Below are 27,751 nucleotides of genomic sequence, written 5' to 3' on the forward strand. Positions count from 1 at the left end.
TTTAGAGCACAGGCATAAATTTCTAGGAGAAACCTCTGTCGCAACTTGCACTTCTTAAAAATAGCAATCAAATATGCATGTTTACATCCTCCTCTTCTTCACTGCCGTCTGTATGCATTGATGTCCCATTAATGCTCATTACTAACTTTACTTCTTCCCCGGAGTATTTGTGCTTTCTCGCCTCACAGGATGGCCGCAGTTTTATCTGGACACTGGTTCTTCAACCAGCCATGGCCCTGCTGACACCTACTACGATCTTAATTATTAACATTATTAATCCGATTACCGATACCATTAATGCACAGTACTGATTTTGTCTCTTCCCCGGAGTCCTTGTGCTTCCTCTCCTCACAGGTTTCCATGGAGCATGGTTTCATCTGGACCCTGGTCCTTCCTCCTACCATGGCCCTGCTGACTCCAACTGCTAATATCACTTTTATTATTACTCACATTACTATTTCATACTACCGATACCATTAATGCACATTATTGACCTGCTTCTTCACCAGAGTCTCTGTGCTTTCTCGCCTCACAGGTTCCTGTGTATCCGGGTTTACCTGGACCAGGTGTTGCCTCCTGTCATGGCTGTGTCATACATTGAATGTGCTGTAATTACATTGAATGTGTTGTAATTCACTATCCTGTTCTACACATGACATCATTGCACTTCTGTCCATCCTGGGAGAGGGATCCCTCCTCTATTGCTCTCCCACAGGTTTCTTCCTCTTTCCTCCCCGTTAAAGGGGTTTTTTGGGGAGTTTTTCCTGTTCTGATGTCAAATGTGTACATATTGTAAAGCCCTCTGAGGCAAATTTTTAATTTGTGATTTTGGGCTATACAAAAATAAATTGAATTGAATCCTCATCAATGCATATTATTTTAGGAAAGCACACACGGAGAACGTATTGGCATCCAACCTTTGAATACATCACACGGATCATTTTAGAATGCAACCAATACTGTTGCCTGAAAGGAAGAGTTCAACATCTTTGACCCTCATTTGCTTTCTATTTTCTGAGTGAACTAAGAAATTCCCAGCCTGGTCTCCTAAAGAATTAGGTCCCCATGCAACAAAACTGCATTGTCAATACGGTTACGGGAAACCGTCTTTGATTGTGTTTGTTTCTGACATATCACACAGAAGTCTGCATCGTGCCCAAAAAAAGCAGGGTAGAGATGTCGACCTTGTCACGAATGTAATAGAATCAGATCGCACTCAAAATGAATTTGAAAAACTGAATAGCAATGTTTCTTTTGAGAAATGATTACCCGGTTACTCCAAATAATCCACAGACCTTCTTGTGAGCAGCTTCATGTAGAAGCTAGCCATAGTTCGTATGTTAGATTAGGCCATAATTAAAGAGGAGCATAGGAAAGGAACAGTCGGGTCTCTTTCCCTCCCCATCAAGCTCCGCTTAGGCAACGCAATCAGGGTCAGGAGTGATACGGAGGTCCTTTATGAAGACTAGCAGGGAGACCAGGCGGCAACCTCCGGTTCTGCCGAGTGAAGGCAATGCAGAAGTGTCTTAAAACTTGCATTCTCTCTACTGACCAGCAGGGGGCGACTCCTCTGGCTGCCAAAAGGAATCCGATTGTATAGAAGTCTATGAGAAAATGACTCTACTTCTCTCTTGATTTATTACCTCAGTAAACATGTAAACATGAGTTTATGGTCTCAATCTCTAGTTCCAAGTCTTCTTCAATACAGCATGATGTTCATTTAGTACATTATGGTCCATTTAGAGTCAAATAGACCATAAAGCAGGGGATGCTTTAGGGCGGGGCTTACTGTGATTGACAGGTTGCTGCCGCTACAAGAGCCGTATATCCGTCTTTCCGTCACTCTTCCGCATTCCAAATATAGTCCCTTCCGTTCATCAGTTGCGAAAAAAAACAACATGGCGACGGTCATAATCCAAGGTGGCGAGGACGAAATCGATGAACTCGAGGCTACAAAACAGCGGTCCACAAACCAGTGGGTGAAGCCACGACGACTACGTCCACTTCTTACTTCTATGGCAGCGTCTCAAAGTCTTGTGGAAAGAACTTCAGAGATCCTTTCAGTGAGAATGCAAAGCATGTGCAGCTTATAAGTACACTGACTAACATGTAATGTTTTTTTTTTTTTTTGTATTTAGAGCAATTGCCGGCATCTGAATTCTCTTCAATGTAATGGAACTAGATGGCAAAGTTCCAAAAAAGAAACAACACGAAACTGTTCACAACAAGATATGCGGATTATCTTGAATAACCAGGTCAGGATTTCTGGAACGAAACATAGCAGTTGGGTTTTTTTCAAATGTATTCTTTTATATTTTTTGCACTTTGATACCACAAGTCTAGTGCCATCTAGTTCCATTATAATGGAGGGAAGGCATCTATACGGCCGATATCTCCAAAACTAGGCATCTTGCATCAAAACAATCTACATTGATAAGTAGCTCTGGAACCACGCCTGAAAGGAAAAGTACTTCAAACAAATTGCAGTGAATTTACGAGTCAAAGTTAAGCCAGCCCTTTGGTAAATAAAAATCATATTTCTTTGGAAATATATGGATGGGCAGACGCGAGTGTCTGCTTCTGTCTGTGATTCTTTCTCACACAGCGCTCAGCGTTATACATGTGACATAAAAAATATGCACAGGCAAGTTATAATTAGTATGTAGATGCAGATAATGCCTGTGGTTTTCAGTGTATGCAAATGTAAATTGCCATTAGCAGACTAAACACTCATACACGAAGTGTTCATAGTGTTTTGAATCCCAATTATTTCAGCACACTTTCCTCCATTTGAATCCTGTTTTTCCTCATGTGGTGACTAAAGATCTGTTGAGCTCAAGACTGGCGGGCTTTGATGTTCTGTATGAGTGCAACAACTTTTTATTGACTTCATAGTTCCCATGGAGCCTTCGCTGTTGACGTTTGCAACGAGCTCATGAGGAGCAAGAGATGAAGTCAAAGTGGCTGTCCACAAGCGCCAACAGCGTGACGCTCAGATCAATATATGATTCATAAGCAGCCAGAGTTGTCCGGAATGCGTCTCTATGGGAATCAGTTAATATTTGATGATGGTGTTAAAAGCTCTGGTGAGATGGTGGCTGTTAGAGTCAGCATTGTGGCGACTGCTGATTGAAGCATTTCACAGTGTATTACCCAAGCTGAGAACACTCAAATATTGAAATATGGTCACTAATATAAACACAATGATAACAACTGTGACTGCTCGAGGAGAAAGCTCCCTTAATCTCTCCCCCAAAATTCTAGGAGTGAATTTCTTGCTGACAAACTACAGCACTGATGTGGAGGCTATCCAACAGACTGATGTCTTAAAGTGGTCTCGAGAGGACTTCTCCAAATCTATTTTCATCTCAGACCCTTATGTTCAAAATTAAGTACACAAATGTCGACCAACCCCTTTACTCAAACGCTGAATTCCCACCTGAACTTGTCCCCCATCTTTGGTTATCATTGAAACAGACTTGCCATTGAGCTTTTAAACGATACAGATTATTTCTAAGTTGCTCAGCATGTGTCTGGGCAAACTCATAAACATGGAAACTTAGTTTTTACTCTGGGCCTGAATGTCAGCTGACCACCGCCCTGTTCCCCTGTCTACCTGTTAACAGATGTGTCCCAGGTCCTAACAACCCCCGCACCATCATACGATGATCCATCATTCACTCTCATTGTGTAATTCCACCTGCACTAATATACTCTTAAGACCAGAGGAGTTGAATGTAAATCTCAGCCGTTGGCTTAATGACACTACTCGCCTTTTTAGACAGTGATGCATGATGGCCGAACAATGTCAAATGTAGAAAGGCGTTTAAAAAGACAATTAACCGTTAAATTGCTCCCATAGATGTGCCTGCAGTGTGTGAATGTTCGTTAGAGTCCTAAAGGAAAGGTGGCATCGTGCATGGTACCCCCTGTCATCTGTGTACTGTATGAATGGGTGTGCATGATGACATGTAGCGTTAAAGCGATTTGAGTGGTCGGAAGACTAGAAAGGCGCTATAGAGACCATTTACAAGCTTCTGATTCATTACCAGGACGTAGATAAAGGAGCAAGGGTGGAATGCCTCTCCGATTTCACATCAACAACCTTTTTAGCACTATGAATGCCGCCATTAATCCAACTGGCAATACCGTTGCTCACCCGTCCACGCTAACTTCGTGAAAATTGCCTGGACCTCTTTGTCTGACTTGAGTCACGACTTGGACTCCAAACCTCTGACATATCATTGAAATGAGTTCCAAGATGTATTAATGTAATGTTTGCTGTTTCTTCTAGAATACATATTTGGAACAGCTTTACTGTAAATGCATTTCCACACTTGTTCTGTTTCTATTCTGCTTCATCTTTCACCAGATGTCGGCACACTCTATTGGACTGAGTCATGAATCCTTCCTTGCAAGCTATAAACTCACCTTTTCCCTGTTTGTCTCCTCACAGAGGGAGAGGCTGCGGAACATCGAGAGGATCTGCAACTTGCTGAGGAAGGTGAGCAGAGAAGGGAACAAGTCCCATCTCGTTAGTGGCGTTCAGATGCTGAATATGATGGGTAACTGGCTTATCATTATCAACGCTTCAAGAATGTGTGCTCCAATGAGAAAGTTAACAAAGTTAAGTGGAAAAAAAAACAATCAATTCACAGATGACACCGTGCTTTCACCTGATATACTTCTAAATGCAGCATTACACAAATTCCTTGTCACTTTTTTAGAAATGCAAGGCCTCTGCGTGACAATTTAGTATTTGATTTTTGAGTTATGTAAGTATTGCGAGCTGCTTATCAGTATTCCACAGGTCTGGTTAGTGTTGTTTTAATGCATTTTTGATTTGCGCAGCGATGCCTCCTTCGTCTTCTTGCCTCGTGTTGCACTGACATCAAAGGGGAGACAGAGATTGAGAGGTTCTGCGCTGTGCTCTGCAGAGCCGTGCTGTCTGCTTCTCTGTGTGTGCGCGCAGACAGTTTGCCTCGAGGAGTCAGTACGGGGATTGGAAGAGGCCTCCTCCCGGCTTCAGTGTGACATCTGCTTCTCCCTCCACCTCTCGGAAACTCGCGCTGTGCCTCATGCGTGTGCGAGCGTGTGTTTGAGTCTGTTTCCTGCTGGAGGGTCATCGGTTGAACAGCTGATCTTGGTTATCAGTGTTTTCGACTCAAGCCCTCTGGCCCTACACTTGGCCCCCCGGGGGGGGAGGATGTTCTCCCCGCAGTGCTTGAGGAAAACAAATACACACATGCATTGAGACATAAACTTACATGCACACATCCAGATGCACTGTCCTTGCCGTGACCTACATGTGCACTGATCCCTGGGGGGCTAGCTGCAGATGTGCGACAAAGCAGAATACCACCCAGTTTATGTTTGGTATATGTTCCAATCAATAAGTGTTTAATGAAAACCTGTGATTTCAATCATTCATCGGACTGACTCATTTTAGAGCCGGATCAGTTACAATTTTGATGTTCAGTTTGGGGGGGGGGTCACAACGGCGGGTTAATTGCCTGAGTGATCAATGATCTTGCTCTTGGACAATCAAATGGATTTCTGGCAGGTCATAAAGTTTGGGTTTTGCGGTTTTAGCAGTTCCACGCTCGTGGTTGCTGTCAATGAATCCTCTAGGGAACTTCTAATAGTTCAGTCGTATTTTACCGGTTGGTAGCATACAGTTCTTTCACAGCCGAACCCTTTTGGTTCGGTTAAGAACAAACTCAGCTCCATTTGCCCGGTTAGTTCTGTTTCTTTGGGCTGGTGTGAAAGCCGTCAAATGGAATCCCCCAGTTTGGACTTAACAACCAAATGGGGAACTCTTGTAAAGGTGGGCCTCTGTCCGCTTCGAAGCTCATTCTGGTGCGGTTTGTTTGTGGTGTGAAATCAAACGAACATACCGTAGGATTTTCTGATAGAAGATATGTGACTTTAGCAGGATTTGAAAAGCTAAACTACGAATGAATCCATCTGCTGATTGTGAAATCTATTCAGGAAGGCATTCATCCATCTGTATATCAGGCCAGGGGTCACAGTTCATAAACAATCTAAGATCAGAATCCTGACACGTTAGTTCACTTCACCCTGAATGAATTGAATTTAAAGCTGCAGGACAAATCAGTGATTTTTTTATTATTATTTATTAAATACTTTATTTTAAGATGCACATTTTTCAAAAAGCTTTCTGTTAAGTAATGTATTCTTTAATCCGGCCCTTATTTTACCTGAAGCAAAAACAACATTTATTTGTTATTAGATTATGTATTGTTTAACTTCATGTTCTGTCCCGCTGGCTCATTTGTAAGAAGTCAGTGTGAACAGGAACCAGAACTAAAATGCAACAATGTAGTTTTCTTCCTGATGCGAACCAAATGAACCCAACTACAGGTGTGTAAGCACCCTAAAACTGTCGTTTTGGTTGGCTATAAAACATAACTGCTGCATTCCTAGTACTGGACATTGGTCGACACAAACATATTGAAAATATTCAGCACATTTTTATTGCAAGGCAAGAACTCAGCTGAGAATAAATAACCAGATGTGGTGTTTTTTTGGGCTAATCCAGTAGATTAAATAACTGAGAGATCAAGGCACTTCATCAAATTGATGCAAACAATCTTCTAAACCCTGCTGATTGATTTTCAGCACTGCTAAACGGGCTAAAAAAAAAAGTATATATAGATATATATAATGTGTGAGGTGATTGACGACCAGCTTTATCTCGTGACTTAACGAAAGCAGAGAGAAGTGGAAGACATCCCCGCCAAGCGCCTCGAGTGACAATTCCCCTTTTCCATACATCCAGTCAAATTCATACATCCCCTCGCAGTTTACGAACTGCACAAACACAATTCACGGGCAATATTCCGACTCTGTTGCACACTGTGCCTGTCCGTGTAAATGCTCGAGGTCCCGATGCGAGAGGATCTGCTGAATTGTGAAGGTTTTCTCCAGAGCTATTCTTCCCTCTGCTAAAACTATTCAGCCCAATCCAACTGGCACAGTCACCACACGGTGGTCCTGATTGATGTGGTTAAAAGCTTTCTTTCTTCACGTTGGCACACCTACGTCATAGTTTTCACCGCAGACACACATTCAGGCGTCTGGACATGAGCCATTTTTTTGTTCTCAACTGCGTTCTGCATTTTTGACGCCTGAAAAACCCATGCAGATAAAAATAGCTTGAGGGGAAATACTGTCTTCTTTACTCTCAACTGTGTGTGTGTGTGTGTGTGTGTTTGTGAGAGAGAGTGTTATTCATTAGATATGCAGTCGGCTTGAAGCAATGAGGCGGCGCGTTGTCACAGCAACTAAGCAAATCTGAGTGTACTCATTAGCGCTCTTCCTGCCTTTATTTTTGGACCTGTCTTGCCCCTTTTCCTCCCTCTCCTCCTCAATTTCAGCATCTCCCTCCCTCCCTCCCTCTCTTTCTCTCCATCCACCCTATACACCTTCCTTAGTGTAATTCTTGAGGTATTTTTATGCCTTGATGGCCGGCAACATTATGTTGTTGGGTTGTCCATCGATAAGTACGTACATCCGTACAATTTTCGTGAACGCGATATCTCAGGAACACCAGGAGGGAATTTCTTCACATTTGGCACACACGTCCACTTGGACTCAAGGATGAACCGACTAGAGTTTGGTGGTTAAAGGTGACTGTGATCTCCTGTCGGTCCCATTCTCGTTAAAGTGATGTTTCAGAAATGCCTTGAGGACATTGTATTAGATCTGGCACAAGGATGAACTGATTATATTTTGGTGGTCCAAAGTCACTGTGACCTCATCCAATAATTTGAGAATTGATGTCCACACACAAATGTCCAAACGGATAAATGTTGACGTGATGACATTTTGGACGGACGTGGATGTAAACTGCAACTTGACTGTTTAGTAGAGGCAAAAAACCACGAGGGGCTAATTCATCGGTAGATCAGTGATTTTCAACAACAAACAATCACGAGTTCTCATCACAGAGAGAAGGAAGTTCGCGGCCACCAAAGCAGTGAGAATAAAAACGTTCAGCTTAAGATGGTTTTCTGCTTGACAACTCATTTTTACTCCCAATATCGTCAAATACCGACACTTGATCAGTCGCCCGGCACGTCCAACTATGTTGCTAGCATCCATTTTGGACGTGTAGGCGACGACGTGACGCTCGTTGCATGCGTAGCGTCTTTTTAAATAAACGTCCGTATTCACAGGAAACTAACAGTTTCTGCTTGTTATATGCATACAGTAAAATTACTTGTTTTGGTTCAGGAAAAGATTGTAGTTTGAGTTTAAATAAGTAGTCTTGTCATGTCAGTTGAGTGTGTAATTTACGTAACATAAGTAAGTTCAAATAAGTCAACGCTGACTCTCCAATGCAATCCAATACAACAGTAAAAAATAAAGTGAGTGCGTACTAGGGTGGAATTCATCATAGACGAGAAGAACTAATCATTTCATGACATGCATCATAGATGTCACATAATGTTCCATTCACTTTGAAAATTTGAAAGTATCTGTCTGATGTATCCGATGGTATACGATTTTTGTGGTTGTTGTGTTAATAGTTCTTAAAAAATATGACATGGAGGAGAGAAGATAGAACTGCTTCCGTCCCTCGTGAGTAAGACCTCCTGTCAAATTGGTCTCCCTCCCACCTCCCCTCTTTGCACCCTGCTCTCTCCACTTCTGAGACTCTTCTGACTGCCCACCCCTCTTGCGCCCTCATTACTCTCACTGAGCTTTGTATTTTCCCTGCTCTCTCTCTCTCTCTCTCTCTGCCACCCCCCAGCTTTGTGTGTGTGCCTCCTCGCATTGGAAAGAGATGAGAGAGCAGTCAGAAATTAAGTGGTGCTGTGTCGAGCTGTGATCTCTGCGTCTGTTCGGCACAGTGTGTTGGTGGAAGTGCACGTGTTTGTGCCCATTGTTGTGGCGCAGTTTTCGCATCGCAATTGAGTTGTTTGTGTCGTGTGTGTGTGTGTGTGTGTGTATACACACTGGTGAGTGTGTCCAAGTGTGTAAACAACAAAGAGAACTTTCATTTTTTTGTTGGAGATTTTGCAAATTTTGATGTTTGGTCAGTGGTCCTATCTTCCAAACCACAGAGCTCTAAGTACCCCTTCATTTTGGACGTGGCAGGGACAGAGTGTCAGTTTCTGCTTTGTTACACGTTTAGTGTCTTTTCAAAATGTCCAATCTAGGTTTACTCATGCAACAAAAGTACTTGGTTAGGTGTTACGTATGTAAGTTACTCAACAAAAGTATGGTTAAATAAAGCAACATTAACTTGGTTTTACACAGGACATGAACAGCGGTCTCCTTGGTGTAAGTCCTGTGTTTGTTTGAACCATCTGTACTCCTCTCCTGCCCAGCTTTTCTCGCTCTTAATTCTACATCAGTTGCTGTGACCACCGAAGGACGTGAATGCGTTTACTTAGTAAGTTGAAAGCCCGGTTTATCTCACAGGCCATGGTTACACCTGCCTTTATCAATACGACTTTGTCATCCGATCACGCCAGGACACATTAAGCGTCAAGTCTGTGCGCTTTTCACAGAAGTGTGCCGGAAAGGCTCAAGTTAAACCCTGTGGGACTCTGTCCGTCAGAGCACAACTCCTCAGGCGGCTGCACACAGAAGGGACTGAACTCATTAAGTAAACTAATTAAGAAAACTGCTGAAGAAAGTATGATTGAAATTGGCTGCACTCAAATGCGACCTCGTTTTGACGAACGACAGAAATGCTTTGATTAAAAAGCGCTTGATTTGATTAAAGCAGAAGCGCAGTGTGATGAAAGTGGGTTTTATTTGATAAACATTCATAATGCCCGTTTGACTCAGACTCCTTTTTAATCACTCAGAGGCACTGCCGGGATTTTTTGTGATTCGAAGATTTAAAAAAAATGTGGGTTTGAACGTCCCAGAGAACTGTACTAAGTCTTTGTAACTATGTACAACCAACAAAACCATCTCACATCATCTCACATTTTTAACAGTCCTGCCCTGTCTCATTTGACTGACTTCTTCTGTAAAAGAGTGCTGCACGGAAGATGTTTTCTTTTTGTATGCCAACCCATAAAGCCAAGGGGATATTTTTTCTCGATTATTGCAGAAAATAAGCTCCGTGGCAAACAAACGTTTATGGTAATTACACGCAAGGTAATCTTCACAAATGAACGCCACTTTTTTATTTTGAAGCGTGAAAGTAATCGACAGAAGTAAAAGCCGAATGTTACGCTACAAACAAACTACCCCTTGGACTTCACGTCACCACAACTAAGCTAAAGGTGGGATGACGTTTACTAGTCTCATTTTTAGCAACCACCTTTTTTTAAGACACGTTAAAGCTTCAACATCACGAGTGGGATATTTATATCGTAGAACAAAAAGTTAAAATCTCTTAATCTTGTGTTAACCAGAGACCTTATTTGAGGCATCGAACCAAAAACCTGTTCCCAAATCCCGTCGACTTCGAGACAAGGGAACTGGAGGTGCAAACAGATGATCTCTTGGTCTTAGGACTCACTAGTGCTGTCCCCTTTGAAAACATGCCTGTTCAGAACATTGTTGCTGCTTTACACGCAACGCTGTGCTTTCTTGGGTCCTCAGCAATATACCTCCAATGACATAATTGCATTACACTCCCGGTCTGAAACACCAGGGAAGTAGGCAGGTTCATAGGCAAAAAACACCACAAGTAGACTTTACTGGCAAGGTAGGCCACCAACTAAAAGGTCCCCAAAACAGCTGTAGATATATTATGTTTAGCTATGAAAAGTATTGAATTATTTTACAATTCTTACTTGTTGTACCCACAAAATAACTAACAAGAGGCCCCCAAAGCACTTCAAAATGTGCAAGTCAGCTGTATAGGCCACTTCTTAGTGTGAACCAGGCGGCAACCTCCGGGGGGCGACTGGTTGCAAAAAGAAGTCTGGTTGTATAGAAGTCTATGAGAAAATGACTCTACTTCTCTCTTGATTTATTACCTCAGTAAACATGAGTTTATGGTCTCTAGTGTCAATACAGCATGATAACAGCCTCTACGTCATTCCAAATACGGTAACTTCCGTTCACTAGTTGTGAAAAAAACAACATGGCGACAGGGAATGCAACGAACCCGAGGCTTCAAAACGGCAGTGCACAATGGGTGACGTCACGATGACTACGTCCACTTCTTATATAAAGTCTTACTGCATTTACCTGCTACATCCCAGATTCAGATTTGACTCCCAAAATACAACAATTAAAATATAATGCATTAATAGTCATTAAACTATCCAGCATCATATTAGAATTAAAAAGCTCCACATTTAACAATTAAGTCACTTGACAAAGCCTCTCTTTCGCTCTCCAGTTGAAGTAAACATTTAAATGCAGGACTTTTACTGTGCGGTGTTAATAGTTTTGAGTGCATCCTCTACCACTGCCAATGCCAGTATTCCCAGTTCGGGAAAGGATGAAAAGACGGGAGGGGCAAATAAGAACCCTTTTTACGGCAGTTGATGAATGCCACAATATACGAGAATAAATATTTTAATGATTTGTGTCACTGACACTGATTTGTGTCACTGACACCTCTTAATCAAGGTTAGAAGTAAGGAAGTTTAGTCCGTGATATTTAAGGATGTTCAGAGCCAATATATAATCAGCTTTCAGTGGCTGAAGCGTATTGTTGAGGACAAATGAATGCAACTCATCTTCATAAGTCAAAATGTCAGGTTCTCTTACACAAATTCAATTATCGCTAAGTAAATGAGCATTCATCTCGTACTGTGCCCAACTTTCAAACAATCAAAACATATTGAATTGATATGCAGATGATCTGGTTTGAAATGACACCGCACGTTTGTATCAAGCCACAACGACAGGCTGGTCTCGTCCAGCATTAGTCGGCAAAAACTATGAAAAAGAATGTGCTTTAATTCGTAGATATCACACAAAATGATTTACACACATAGCAATAGATAGATAGATATGTACTTTATTTATCCCCAGGGGGAAATTTGTATGTTACAATATTACATAGCTAGTGAAACGTAGCATTAAATGGACTAACTGCACAAACACATACAGCATACAAAACACAGAGAAATATGTGTCCAAGTGCATCAGATTATAAAAGGAAAATGATGCAACTGCCAGACAGTGAGCGAAACAAAATAACAACAATGCCACCCTCCCTGCTGCAAAGAAACGAAAGAAAAGACTGCATGTATGCGATTACTTCTCTGCCATCCCTCACGCAGGAACAGTGTAAATTCTCTGTCAGTCAGAAAAATGAGCTTATATGCAAAACCGCGGCGCTTCCTTGATCCCACACGCTGTTACCAGGAGAGAGAAGACCCGAGAGGTGGAGACAGGGATGGGGAGGACGTGAGAGAGATAACAGGGAGAGAGAGAAGGGGGGATGGGGAGGACTTGAGAGAGATAACAGGGAGAGAGAGAAGGGTGGGGGTGAAGGAGAGAGAAATTAAGAGGGAGAATCGGGAGAGGAAGAAGAGAGCGAGAGGGGGGGGAACTCCTCTTTGACAAGAAAATAACAACTGCTGTTAGGCTCAGCAGGAAATGAATATTAATAGTGCTGCATGACTTACACTGGGAACAACCTAGATTTCCATGGTTGTAGTCATCGAGTACAGACTGTTCTGTCTCTGAGATTTTGTTCCATTCCGCACGGGGAATTGTTCAATAGGTTAAAGGGACTTGTTTTGGTGAAAACTATATCAAACTAAACCCAAACTTAACAAAGATTTATCTGCTCTAGGAACCCCTTTTTTTAACACGGTCATAGTTAGTGATGGTGTTGCACATTCAGAAGTGTTTCAAATATTCCACCCCCTTGTTTATGTTCATAAGGAAATAAATATAACAGAGCGTAGTCCAGTGCAACACCACCTTATACTATGACCTCAAAAGCAAACATTTAAATGAATTAACACATTTCAGATAATGTCACTAAAATCACAAACTTTGAAAAGGCAGATATGGTAGGGCTTTTGTATTCAATTACAACAGCCTGTACAGGTGTACCTAACAAAGTGAGCTACAAAGTAAGATATTAACGGTTGTAATGTTCTCAGAATATGCTATTAATTAATTGCAAAACAAACATGCCTTCAAACTTTTTTTTGAGGATTTATTTTTCAACATTGCCCAATTTGAACCGATTAATCAACCAGGCGATACAATTGTGGACGTATCTGGACGTGATTTAGAAACACAATCTCCATTTCAGAGTCTGTCCACCAGACGGCAAACTGTTTGTCTTATGTTGTTAAAAGATAAAAAATTAGTTGACTCTCAAAAAAAACATATCGCCCTTAAAAATCTTCAAAAATCCTGCAATGGTCAAGCATAGTCTGCTGCTAAGTGACTCAACAATGACAAATCACAGTCACTGTCTTTGGCTCAAATTCTTCTTTGAATTCATCTCTCATTGTCATTTGCCTCAAACTTCATTTTCAGAGACTAAAAACCCCATAAATCATTTTTTTAAGGAAAACATAAAATGTTTAAAAAGAAATTCATATTTTGTAGCTCTCACACATAACAGAAAAGGTAGCACACAGCATACGCTCAATCTGCCGACGCCTCACTGATTTTATAAGAGCATGTGTTCAGTAACACAAGAGGGATAAAAAACCAAATACTAATATATGCACAGCAGTGGTTTGCCGTTGGTTTTAACAGCAGTTTGCATTGAAATATGGCACGTAGCAAAAAGCTGTACAAACACTGCGTAATGTGCTACCTCCATCCAACCATCTGTTCATCCAAATGCCGCTTTTAGCATTTTAATATCCATCTCTATATATTAAAATTATAGGGGCATTTCTCTTACCATACAACCTTTCAGAAAACTAGATTCCCACTAGTGGTACAGAATACAGTATTTCCGACCTGGAGCACTGCAGTATGATGGTGTCAACTCTGAATACAGAATCAGCCGGTCAGCCTGTCTGCTGGAAGTTAACTCACTGTAGATTCAAGCCCAGGGGCAAAACAGCACCTGAGGCATTGTGAACGCTTCATAAATAATAACGAGGTTTGCTCGGTTAACCGCTTGGTTGACGTGCGGTGGGACAACTTTGAGAGTTCTCATCCACCACATGTCATGAAAAGTTACCTCAGGAACTTGAATGTCAGAAATGAGGATGGATCTGATCGTAACTGGGTCAACAGGCCATCTTTATACATGTTATCATTTCTGCCATTTCACAGAAACGTGTGGTTCTCAGTGTTGCCATCGATTCGCAATGGCAGGTGGCTGAAGCCTGCTTGAAAAGAGTTAATATGTTGCTAGACAACGCACAGCTGTAAAATCATTGTTTTGCATGCATCTAAATCCAGACCCTTAAATATACTCGCTCTTGTAAAAGGCTCGTAAATTGTGTCTTTTGAGAATAAATAAAGCTAAGATGGTAAAGTTAACGAATTTCATTGGCGACTCTCTTCAAGGGAGAGAAGTTACGGTCTGTCCAAATAGTCGTTAGGCTTTTTATTGCAAAAAAGTAGCAGTAGGGGTCATATAAGTGGCCAGAATCTTAAGAGAAACGTGACGAAGTCGCTAAGTAGCCAACGCTGGTGGTTATAGACAACCCATTGTGCTGAAAACGATGTTCCCATACAACGTTGGGATTTGAAACAAAACCAAAATGCAACAAAACTACTTGGTTGGTTCAGTAAAACATCATGGTTTTGGAACTAAGTTTGGAGTAATTAGAAATAGGATTGTTTGAATCTGAATTCAAATGACACAAACACTGTTGGCGTGCTTATGACATATGTCTGCAAGTCAATTTGTCGCATTCACCCCGCCCCCACTCTGAGCGCTCTTTCACTGTTGATCGCTTTCTTTTTCGACTTTAATCCTTCCTCCGAACGCCGAGTTCCTTTTTTATCCAGAGGATTCACTCCAGACCCTTTTCTTGGACGCTATAGCTTCTGCCATTCTCCTAGCTGTTGTCTCTGCCCCCCTTCCTGCAGTACAGGTGTTGGGTAACACAGGTGGACTGACACATGATGTAACAAGTTAGAGCTAGAATTAGCAGCTATGCTGTGTAGAGCTGTGAGCAAAGTCGGTTGACGGCACTTTGTGTATTACTCATGGAATGATGTTGTGGAGTTATTAACTACTCGTTCTGAAAACAACCAGCCTGTTTCTGGTGTTCTTAGCGTGGAATGTTTGCCATAGACATCTGACATTACAACTCTAGTATACTGAGGAAAACAGAGGGCTATACCTTATTCGGCATTGTGTGAACTCTTTTGGCAAGAGCTTGAACGTAACAAACGTTCAATTATATGAATATATAATCCCGCCACTCTAATCTTTAACGAAGTATAGTGTAAGAACGTGATGAATAAATGTCCACCAAGTTAAAGTCCTGTGTCTGCTTCAGCCATCCATCCTTGGCCAACATCACCCCTATGAGGACTTCGGCGGACTATGATTAGAAAGGTTTTTGTGAACAAGCAAATATATTCTGGGAGGAAATATGTTCCCCTCGAAACATAATCGGCAATGCACTTTTGTTGTTTGGGAAGGTCATTCTTAGGGGACCAGGCTGTCGGGTGATGCAGCGACTATCTGAACGAAGTTCAAAGCTCATTGGAGTTGAACATTACACAGAATTCTTTGGGGTATATACTTACCCCAGGAGCGAATCAGATCTTTTGATGCAAAAATATCAGTTTTTAAAACACTGTTATCACCGAGCCTTAATACCGATATATTAAACACAATTCAAATATTTCCAACCCGTTAAAATATGGCCAGGGAACTGTGAACCTGAAATATATTTGAGGAGTTCCGTTGGACACTCACTCTGACCTGCTTCTCAGACTCAGCTCCCGTCTCTTTCCCACTCATCGTTGTCTCTGCTGCTGTCATTGTAGTAACTTTAGCTTGTCTAAAAAGTCCCTGTCAGTGAAGTTGCTATAAGGAACTTTCCCCCCCACACCTTGGAGACTGATAATTGATGCGATTTCAGGTTATTTTCAATCAAGCTGACTTGTTTGGCATAGCTTCTCCGCATTTTGAAATGAATTTGGCTCAGCCTCAGGCTCCTGGTTGCTTCCCTCCTACACGTTGCTGATGTCAAGGTGAAGCTTGCTCTATATTCCAGTCACTGCCAATCAGATGTGAGGAGAGATGGGAGACGATGGTGGGTTCCCCTGTGGCTCCCATGTAGCTTTTGAAGTTTCAGTACAAAAGGTTGTATTCGCCTCCCTCCCCCCCACCCCCTTCACTCTCCCACTTGTTGCCATGTCCGTCACGTGGGTCACATCCACCTCTCCCTGCTCTTTGTCTTTTATCTTCCCTCTTGTACGCGGACACACACAAGCACGCACACACATGCTTTTTATATACACAATGCATAGAAGCCAGCAGCTGGGCATGCAGGCAGGTGATGTAGTCTGTGTGAAGTGTATTGTCTGATGTGGGGCCAATGAGGGCCTGTCCTGCATACTTTGATGAAACTCTGTGAAGTTTGCCAAGACACAGGACGCAAAGGGAAGCTAGCTGCACCGGCCCTGTTTGTGGGAGTGTAGCCCTGAGTGAGGGTGCGTGACGGACAGACACGAGAAGCGCCTGTGTTGCTGGATACGTTTTTTTCTTCTTTTTTTGCGAAAGGTGGATGCAAGTCATTTTATTCTTCTATTCAGTGTACGGTGAATAAAAACACAACTTTTGTTTTTGCTCCCATTTTTTACGGGTTGAAATAAAAGATCTAAGACTTTTTCTGTGCACACACATTACGTGTCGGCACCACGAACAAAAGCCAATGGAAAGTCAATCAGGATCCTTTGTGGTGGTGGATACACAAATTGCACGCATCCATGTGAATATGAAACGCTCAGAGCTCGTGATGTAGTACAAACAGTTTACGTGATGGCGGCACGTCCCTTTAACATTTACTTACCATCCCCATGTATTGCGCTTTCAAGAATATTAAGATTAGCACATTTGTGACCAAAATTTGATACAGCTAAGCCTTTTTATGTTCATTTAAAAATACGAACACAATAAGTGCTGAGTGGAAGGCTCAGGGTAGGCCTTCTAACCAAGCATTGGTATTTAACGAGTTGGGAGTTGCAAAGATGTGAAGCTTCCATTTTATTTTTGTTCTTGGGACTCTGTCAGAGAGGTGTTGATCAATCTTCACGATAATCTCGGAAGCTGTAGTTTGTCATGTCATAGTTTAGTCACAGTTGCATACATACGATGCAGTTGATACAAATATGAATGTCGCCTCGCCAGTGTTTCGCCACAACTTTGCACAAATGTCTAACATGAAAAAATGATGAACTGAAGACATTTTGGACGGAAATTGAGCTGGTTGGCTGAGGCATACAGCTGTGAGGCGATAATTCAAGCTCATCTTGTCCATGTACCCTGATAGGTTGGAGTCCTATCCTTGACCCTGTCACATGCTTTCAACAATACATGATACTGTATGTCTGTGTAGCTTATATGTGTTAAAGTCAGAAAGATATTCAAGCACTTTGACAGCCTTTCATTTCCAAACCAGACATCCCACATTTGATTTAATTGAAATCTACTCTCACAGAATGACTGCTGACCACTACATTATAAAACTGACTGGAAATTATTTGAATTAGCATTCATAAGCCCATTTAGTTTTCCAGGTGAAATCTCAAAATGATCTTTAATGATTTGAATAAATCTCTGAATTTATTTCTCCATATGCAGTGTGTCCCGGTTACCATCATTTTATCCCCGCTGAAGGCAAAAACTGCACACGTCGCCAGTCCTCAAAACTGTAATGCATCAGGGCTTTTGGAATATGCAGTGGCCTGGGGCAGCTGTCCTCACCAACTCATGTGGAAAGAGAATTTCATCAACTAAATTGCAAAAATTTCCAATTTCATGCTTATCATTCCTGCCCTGAGGGCGAAAGGGCATCAGCAGCGAGCGCTACTGAAGACTGAGACGAATAAGAGCAGCCTTTGATGTTTCAGCTCACGGGAAAGTGGTCTTTCAGCAGCTTGGCAATCAATGAAAGCAGTACTGGAGTATGCGATATGTCACTGTCGTTGTGTCAGATCCTTATATCTTGAAATATCAATATTTTAGTAATTTCGCAGCTCGGTTGATATTCGAACGGAAAACATAGCTTTTAAATGAAAGCATAATTATAGGTTTGTTTGCACTCTGGTTTTATTTTCATTGTTCAGTCGGTCAGTAGCCAATGAGAAGCTACTTGCGCTATGTTTTAGCATTTAGCATGATCCCATCTTCCTCCATGTGGCATACTGTTCAGCTGTTCAAATGACATCGGGCCTCTCTAAAGCGTTGATTTGTATAATGGTTATGTGTTTATTGGATTTTTCAAATGGCTCTGATGTCATGACTTTTGGGTTGTACAAAAAGAAAAAAAATGTTTTCCGAAAATTAGTACAGTGTGTCTGATGCTCTCAGGCCATTCTTCCCGGTGTACCCGGGCCAGATCGTTGGTCTGCGTGCACAAATTCTATACTACCACTACGAGTTGCTAAAGTAAGAAATTACAGATCATACGCATTGGGGCTCTAAATTTGAGAAGTTGGTGTTTGTGGCCGACCAATTTCAGTTTCAGTTCTGTCAAGGTAATGAATGCCGAACGGTTCGGACTATAGAGCGCACCGGTATATAGGCCGCGCCAGCCGATGTAAAAAAAAATCGCGGTTAGCATTTCCCCATTGGCCGTAATGTTAAAATTAGCTTAGAAGCTAGCGAGTCGGACATGTACTGTTAAAAGCATCTTGCCGTTCAACCTTTTTTGTTAACAGTCCCAGTGAGAGGTAGGTCAAAGGTACTTCATCCATATTGTAGCGACCCTGTCAGTAACAGCTGGTAGCAGAGGGGTTGCTGGTAGCAACTGTTCTGTGTCGGGAGCTGTAAATGTTGTGTTCGACCGGAACCGGAGGTTGCGGTTGTTGTGGCGGAGGAAAGCTACAGAAAAATCTGTATATAAATCACACCGGACTATAAGACGACGCCTCAAAGTGTGGGGTAAAAAGTAGCGGCTTATAGTCCGAGACGTACGGTATAATGTTACCCACCGAACAGACGCCCTCTTATTATGCCCTTGTTTCATCTGAATTGTGTTTGAACAACTAAATGAACCATGTGGGCCCCTGCTGCATGGCATATCAGAGGAACATGAATCATTAAAAGCTCATAAAATATTTACAATTACTTTTTGCCAAGCTTAATTACGGTTGCCTGTTCTGAAGGGATTTGAGATGGTAATTGGCGACTGGGTCTTTTAAAGAAAATCTTAAACGGGAGGAAAAGCGGCTGCAACTAAAAGGAACTGCGAAGCTGCACCCAGGGTGAAGGAGTGGACCCAAATGATTTTGGTGGAGAAAAGTGTGGTGTACCTGATGAGGTTGAATGTGGGAGATGAAGGAGAGGAGGACCATATGTTTCTTGGTTGGCAAGGTAGCTCATGTATATCTGCCCTTTCATCTGCGGTCCGCTTGTTGCCTTTCCAGATTGAAATATATTTGCATGTTTGCCAGAGTTTTAGGCGGTTAGCTCTACATGCTGTATGTTGTGTTCAGGTTTGTACCACTGCAGATCTATGATAATTCATTTGCATGGTGATGTACTGAATGCTGTTTGAAAGCCCTTTTAAGACCCACTCGATTGCATAGAGGTTGTGTATCATGTATGTCGTAGACGTGGCACCACTTTGACTGAATTTGATTTTTTTTAAAGAGTCCTGCAGTCGACATGTACATCACTGCAAAAATGTGACAAATAAAACCAGTGGCGGTCAGCAAAAACAAGATTTTCAGGGGTTTTAAACTACTCTGTAGAATGCCTGTAATTGATGGATCCCCTTAGGGGTCCCCGAGTTTCATTTTGTCCATTAGATAATCATGTGGTTCAATGACCCACCGGTCTTTCAAATAACTCCAATGTAAACACATCTGAGTCATTATTAGACGTTAGGAGTAACCGGCATAGTACTAAGACCCATGTGGTTTGGGTGGAAGTCAAGGTTGTATTGGGTCAAACAAATACAGGACATTCACCCAGGAGACCACTATTCATGTCCCGTGTGAAACCAAGTCAATATTGACAGATTTTCGCCTTAGTTTTGTTCTGTAAATTCTGTACTTTACTAATGCCAGTCATGTGACTGGCATAGCTATTTTTCGTAACATTTGTTTTACCCAAACCTTAATCTTTTGTTATTCTTTGGTTCCTTTTGTTGGGTAAGTAAATCTAAAAACTAAGTCAACGGAAACTTTCCTTATTTTGAAAAGACACTACGCATTTATTGAGAGGAAACTGACACATCGTCCCTGAAATGTTCAAACGTGACACTAGTGGTGAAACCTAGAGCAACATAGTTGAAGCTTAGGGCCACTCACCAAACGTTGGTCTTTGACAAGTTGTTTTGTCGCGTGAGTAACCCTGAAACTAAGTAAACCTTTGTTGGAAGTTTATTTTGAAAAGAGACTACGCCTGTGACAAGCGTAAAGTTAACTGACGCTAGAGGGGTTCCAAAAGCATCATAGTTTGAAGCGTAGGGCCACTGACGTGTTGACCATGGACGCCATAGTTGCTGTGGGACATCATGTCGATCCTCTGAGTAGGCCTGTCGCTGTTACAACTCCCATTGAATGAGATACCACTTTTGGTGGTAATTGGGGTGGTTAAGGATCTAGGTTTCTATCTGGTGGGCTTTCACATGCAAATCCTGTATGTTTCAAGAAACCAGAACACATTGACTTTCAGCGTGTGAATGTGATGAATTAAAGTTGGCTTCGGACAGCAATATCAGAGGCTGTATCTCTTTTCTACTCACCCATCCGAGAGGTTTCAACCGGGATTTCTAAAGGTGTCCGATAGGCAAATCAAAGAGCTCAGTGAGGGTGTAAATCTATGTCTCATGAAGCCAGCCTGCACTGAGTCTGGGCTTTTATACCTGCTGCTGCTCTACAAGCTACACTGGGTATGCGTTGTGCTTGTCCATCTTTTCTCTGTCCCATTCCCGTCTCTTATATTCTTCATTTCCTTATTTCCCTCATTAGTTGCGAGATTTGCTCTGTGATTGGGGGTTCGTACCCTGCGTCCCTTTAGAGCGGGGCCCGCATTGGAGTCACATTTTGAGAAGCTCTCCAGCCTCGTTGCAGCTGTGAGTGAGCGCGCTCCGTGGCGGGTGGCCTCGCTAATTGGGCCTGGAGAGGTTGAGGCGGACCTGTCAGGCTCAACCTGGATCGCGGGCAGGAGTTTCTCCTTTACCGTGTTGGATGGTAGTTTGCTGCAAGAGGTCTGGGAGCCTCGGTGTGGGCGTAATGGAGGAAAGAAGTGCAAATGAAAGTGGATAAGCAGAGACACTTCTTCTGGAGAGAGTGACGGTGAATGGAGGGGAAAAAAAGACAATTTCACAAAGAAATGTATCGATAAAATTCTTGCTTAAAATTGCTTTCATTGGTAATAAACAATGAAACAGTACGTCTTTACAGTTTGACATGTTGGAATCATAAAAATGCTAGATTTCCATGGTGGTTCTGCTTAGAAAATGTTGCAAGCTGATAAAAAAAATATTTTTTTCAAAAGTGCATATTAGTTTCAGTAAAATTTGAGGAATTTTATTCTAGTTTTTAGGTTAGATTTAGGATTGGTTTGGGTTAAAATAAGTACTTTTGTAATGTAGTTAAGTATGCCAAATTGCGTAAGTTAACAAGGCTATGTTAGGTACGCAACTTAAGTAGACCACAAACAAGTTTTTCTACATTTTGCCAGTCGATGGAAACATGATGCAATGTCATCCGCATGCAGAGGACTCAAGAGGACTTCAGAGGAAGCACCGGTTGGGGTTAGAGAGATGATGGGGATGTTACATCGTCAACGGCAGGTCTAAATGTGCTTTTCATTTGAAACTGTAGTGCTGCAATTTGCAGAGCTGAAACAGGAGCAGCAGCACGCCGTCATGAGCTGTTCGTAATGGATCGGTTTATTGATCCATTCATTTGGAGGACTCCTGGTTTGGGCTGAGCTAAATGCACGCCTGGGATATCTGTGTGCCCTAATGGTAACAAATGACTCTGGTGTTTTAGTGCTGAAACAATTATGTTCATGAATTGTTTATCACCAAGAAAAGACACGTAAACAAACTGCATGCAGCTCGCCGAATCCACATCCAGTTCTGCGTCTTTAAACTAAGCTGATCAACTGCTGACTTTAGCGTCGTACTTAACGTACAGACATGGCAGTGCTTATCAATCACGTCATCCAACTCTTGGTGAAAGCCAATTAGTTCATTCCACAACATTGTTTGTAAAAACTAGATAATCATGTATTGTTGCTCTGCTTCTCTCCACCTCTACTATGACTTCATTTTCAAACGACAAAACATCGTTAAGCTCTGGGCATGCTGTTGCTTGTATGTGTCCGGAGTGGAAGGCTCAATTTCTGCCGACTCATTAAGAAAACAATACGTTTGAGACGGTGGTGTCCAAGGGTGGGAAACAATTATGGATACCTTCCAGCCATGAATCAACAGCGACTACCTGAAGTCCCAAATAAAACTACTATAAATGCTGGAAGTTATTATCTCCGTTTCCCTCATTTCCACATTCATCCCCTCCTTTCTTTTCTAACTCCTTTCTCACAGTGTAGGTCATATGCAATTCATACATAATTCCTGCAGAAATATTGGATCGCGCAGGGAGCACTGGTGGCTCAGCAAACTAAGAAGCCAAATTTAAATTCTCATTTTTGTGGATTTGGATCTGCTTCGCAGATGTCACCTCTACCCTCCGCCGTAATTGCTCCTGTCACGCAATGCTGCATACCATCTATCAGAATCTCCGTCTACGGACGGATCGCTGTCAAAAGTAAATTATTCATGTCATTGTTTGTTTCTTTTTTACCGCTAACGTTGAAAAAAAAAAAAGATACATGAAATCTGGAACCAAAATTCACTAGCACGCCTTCTGCTGGGAAACATTCACCCGTACGCCGCAAGCAGCACGTGCTGAGGTTGGCATATCAAGCGGATCGGCGTTGGAGATGCGGTGAGCGCAATGGAGGGAGAGTGTGTCGCGTATCAGAAAAGGGCCGTGTGTTATAGGCATTGCTCCATCGTTGTACGGTGGAATACACATCCAACATGCACAGCGCACCTTTGATGGCGTCGCCCAGAAGTAATTGTCCGTCACATTGGCATTTAGCAAAGGTGGAACTAATTGAAACTCTTGCACACGTCTATTATGTTCCATTTTGGTATATTCATTTTCAGAGCATGAGCGATGCTTTTTTAGTTGTATAGCCTGTTGTGACTCACTGCCTTGTGGGAAATTGTTCATACAGTGTAATACATAAGTGTTTTGAAATGTTCCTTATTTTGATAATGAGAATAGTTGACCAAAGTTGCCAGTGGGCTAAATGCTCCCTCCAGCAGGAGGACTGTGTCTGACACTTCCACCCCTGTCGTATTAGTTTAGATTACACATGTTCATATGAAAGTGGCGATAATTTAAACTTTTGTCCTTTGACTGATTTTGGTTCCCTTTTTAAAATAATAGTTTGGTTAAGATAATATGCACATTGTTATGAAATTTGTATTCTTAAATATAGATAAAACAGAGGTCATACGGATGCTGAAGGGTGCCTTTGTATCAGACGCCAAGAGGCCACTTACCAAGTGTTGGTGACGAACGTGTTGGAAAACTAGGTGTTGATTTAAGCGATCTGGCCTTGTAAAGATGTTTGTGACGCTTTAAATGTCATTTATTTTTGTTGGGACTCATTTTTACAGTAATCTCAGAGGCTCTAGTTTGTGGTGTTGTGTCATAGTTTCACATACAAATGAACGTGTCGCACACATTTATGTATTCATCAATGTACATGTTCAGCATTCCAACATCCATTCGCGCAGTGCTGTGACTTCTGTCAGTGTTGCCAGACAGCGTGGTTGCAGCTGTTCAAACTTGTCCAAAGTATACGGATGCTGCGTATCGTGGTATACTCGCAGTGGTGAAAATAGAGATCCCACCCCCCCACGTGAATGCATCCTCGCCAGTGTTGCCACTGGGCCGGATCAGATGGGCGAAGGTGCCGCCCCCGGGCAACGCACCCAGAGAAACAGACCTCCATTCCCAGCCGGGCACATTCCTAGATGGGTCCCTCTGTCAACACACACACACACACACACACACACACACACACACACACACACACAACATACACAGTCTGTGATTGAAAGAAGAAAATAGTTTGTTTCCCATTAGCATGAATACATATGCTCCGATACACACACATTGACTGTAGTCAGCAGGATCGCCAGCAGTGCACGATGTATGTAATTTGCATTATGCATGTGTGTGCTTGCATTCTGTCCCAGCTACAACTATGCCACACTAACTGAGCCATGAAATACATTTTAAAAACAGAATGCTCCGGAGGATTGCAGGGTTCGGTTTGGACGTGGCAGAGTTTTTAAAATGGTGGACTGAAAAATACACAGGTTGTTGGTGACAGTAAACAAACACAGCCACACTCAGTGCAAATAGCACTTCCTGCCGTGTATATAGCAGACTCTACAGCGGCCCTTGAAGGGTGTGGACAGCCTTCCCGTGAAGTCCTCTTCATGGCTTTTGTACCTTCGGAACTTCAATGGACCCAGCACATGCCTTTACATTTTTTATAATTATTGCAGTCGACAATTGGTTGTTGAAGACTGTCCTCTGGTCTGTGTGACCAGCATATTTGATCAGCTGCTGGTTACACAGGACAATATTGTATTTTCAAGAGACACAATCTTGTCATTGCTTTACCTCCAATGTCCACTTGCTGTAGCCAGAGACGCTCACAAGTCCTTTTTTGCAAGTTTAATTCAAGTCTTAAGTCTTTGGTCACGCATCCAAGTCACAGGTTGTTGGTTAACAAGTCCAACTCAAGTCTTTGGTCACAAGTCAAGTCTCAAGTCTTTAAGCTATAGAGTCCAAGTCAAGTCACAAGTCCTTGGTCACAAGTCTACGCCGCGCCTACCAGATGCTCAATAGTTACCCATAATAGTAATGGCGGAAATGACAGCTTGTCAGGGCCCATCTATTTATGTATTTCTTACATAGATTAGCATTGACTAAATCTTGTAAACGAGCATAATAAGTGTTTGAAATGTTATATTTGAATTCAAACCGGATTTATTCTTTAGTGTAGATCAGGGCTGTCTATCGTGTCATGGTTGCCCTCAAAGGGCCGGTTGTAGCTGTAAGACTGTATAAATGTAACTGCTCCCTAACATCTTGTTAAAGCACTCTCTCTGCATTTGATTATTGTTTATTCAAGTGTAAACATATTGTACATGCATTTATATAAATGTACAAATATATGTAAGAACATTTCTCTGTTATAACATGAATCAAAGATCAAACCTTTAAATTAGATAAAACAAACAAATATCATCAATCACAAGTTAGTTATTACATTAACTCTGTTCAAAGCATATTTGTCACAGTTGAGAGGGACATAACTGTGTGTGACAGATGTGGCATCTAACTCAGACAGACAGGCTTGTAGAGGGCATACAACCAACTGATGAGAGATGGTTCTGATTAACACACTGAATACGTTGCTATACATACAAAGTAGTATATTTAATGAACTCAAAATAACAATAACATGTCTCAGTTCACAATTACAGTCCGTCAATGTCTGGCTTTAGGTCTTGTGCTGTAGAAATCCATAAAACAGCGTGGAGGTTGTCGGCGGTGATGCGTGATCTGTGCTTTGCCTTGTTTAGATTCGTTATTGAAAACATCTGTTGGCACAGATGGGTGCTCCCAAACATGGACAGAACACGGGCAGCTTGAAGTCGGAGCTGTGGCATTTACGCTGGAAAGCTGTGATCATGTCGGACATCTTTGTGATGACTTGTTTGCATCCCTGCAGCCTCTGATTCAGTTGGGCAAGATGCTCCGTTATGTCACACATATGGTACGGCACATCTCCATGCTCCGAGCCCAACTCCTTCAAAAACAGCTGGAGCTGGCGGTGATTCAGGCCACGCGTCCAAATGAAGTGCACTGTTTTCATTGCAGGCGCGCCATCGGTAGTTAGCTGACATGCATCGTGGGAGATGTAGTTTATGGTCACTGTAGTGTACTCTGTAAAGCAGCATAGAGTTTAATTTTAAGACTTTCATGTGGAAAAAAAAATTGTAATTCTTTTTTTTTTTTTGCTGGTGTAAATATGCCTTTGCGGGCCACATAAAAAGATGTGGCGAGCCGGATTCGGCCCGCGGGCCTTCAGTTTGACATGTGGTTTAGATGGTATGATTTTGATTGTGCTTCATATTTATTATCATTCTTATCTCCCAAAAATCTTCCTCTTTGTCTGTGTTCAATGACATTTTCAGAAAAGAGGTAAAAATGAAACACAAAAGTATAGTTTACATTTTATACTATCTTGTTATTGTTTGCAAGTGCCTTCATCATTTCAGGTGAGAATTGTAAAAAGAAATGACAACTGTATGGGTATCAGATCGGTACTCTGTAAAGCCCAGGTAACGGTATTGATACTGAAATCAGGTCGGTGCATCCCTTATAAACAGAGCAAAAATATTGTAGTGGGAAATTTCCCAAAATTATATACGAATTTTAAAAGTTCTGTTGGTTTAATTTGCTTGCGTCAACTATGAATGGATAATTGTTCAAGACATGAAATGCACATTACAGAAGACTGACATTCATATTGTACATGCTTCCTTGTTAAACGTCTGTAACATTGTTGCAGTTATTTTACATTCTTAATAAACAAGGCCGCTTGGGGACACGAGGCCGTTTTCATGTTTTTGTCCTGCTGTTGTCAGTAAAGTCGTATGTCTACTTGTTGGTGTTGCTTGGCTGCTGGAGTGACGCATCATGCTTGTACCTTCCTCTGAGTGCTGGCGACCAACATGCATTAAGGATTTGAACAAGAAGACGGAGAATGTAAAGCTCAGTGTGGCTATTTGTTTTTTAATGAGCTTTTTGTCCATGTGGGGAGGGTAGTCCGCCACGTCCATGAACTGCATGCATGCTGCATTAGCGAGTGTTTGTATGTTTGTGTGTGTGCGCAGCTTCCCTGCGTGAAAGCAAATGGATATATTTAGGTTTCGTCTTGGCAGCAGTTTCCTCGTCTCCCGCTGCTGAAGAGCTATTCGGTGAAAATGTGTGTTTCTGTTATTAGGAGGCATGTGGCCGTCTTTGGCAGCGTTTGCAGTAATGTTCCAAGGCCAGGCGGTCCAGAAGGCCACCGTAATGCGTCGCCCCGCACGCCGTGAAATATACATGAGTAGTGAAGTGGCTTTCTTCGTGAATGACATCAACTACAGCGGTGAGAAACTACTGGGGGATTTCAGCGGAGAGCGCTGGTGTCACAGGGATTTGCACGACAAGCAGTTTTGACTGCGACGTCCGATTGGCCAAAGAGCCAGGCAGGGTGCAGCCAGTCATTTAAGGAGCCCCATCTGGGGTTAGATGAATAAAACTCTCTCAAGCTGTGCGTGTGCACAAAGACATATATGTGCAGACGCGTTCCCGTACGGCTGATTGTGTTTATGAATCTCAATCAATGTGGAACTATAGGCGCACATGCCTCGTTTCCACTCCCACGGGCATGCCTGGATGAAGATGCAGAAACACCATTGAAAGTCTGTTTGCATATCGATACTTGTACCGGCTCCACCACACATTAGGCCTGTCAATACAGCAAAGAAGAAGTGCAACTTCACAGCTGTCATTTTACACGGCT

At 42.2% G+C, this 27,751-nt stretch overlaps 1 protein-coding gene across 1 annotated transcript in view; it reads left to right on the top strand.

The window, feature by feature from the left end:
* Positions 1–27,751, top strand: part of cnih3 (cornichon family AMPA receptor auxiliary protein 3) — a gene marked incomplete at both ends in the record, with an annotated part of 56,939 nt that overhangs the window by 21,213 nt on the left and 7,975 nt on the right. Inside the window, one exon of the mRNA XM_079290419.1 lies at positions 4,457–4,504. Coding sequence (XP_079146545.1) covers positions 4,457–4,504 — 48 coding nt within the window. The remainder of the gene's footprint in view (positions 1–4,456; positions 4,505–27,751) is intronic.

Source organism: Melanostigma gelatinosum (genome assembly GCF_949748355.1).
Source record: "Melanostigma gelatinosum genome assembly, chromosome: 19".
Taxonomy (NCBI): Eukaryota; Metazoa; Chordata; class Actinopteri; order Perciformes; family Zoarcidae; genus Melanostigma; species Melanostigma gelatinosum.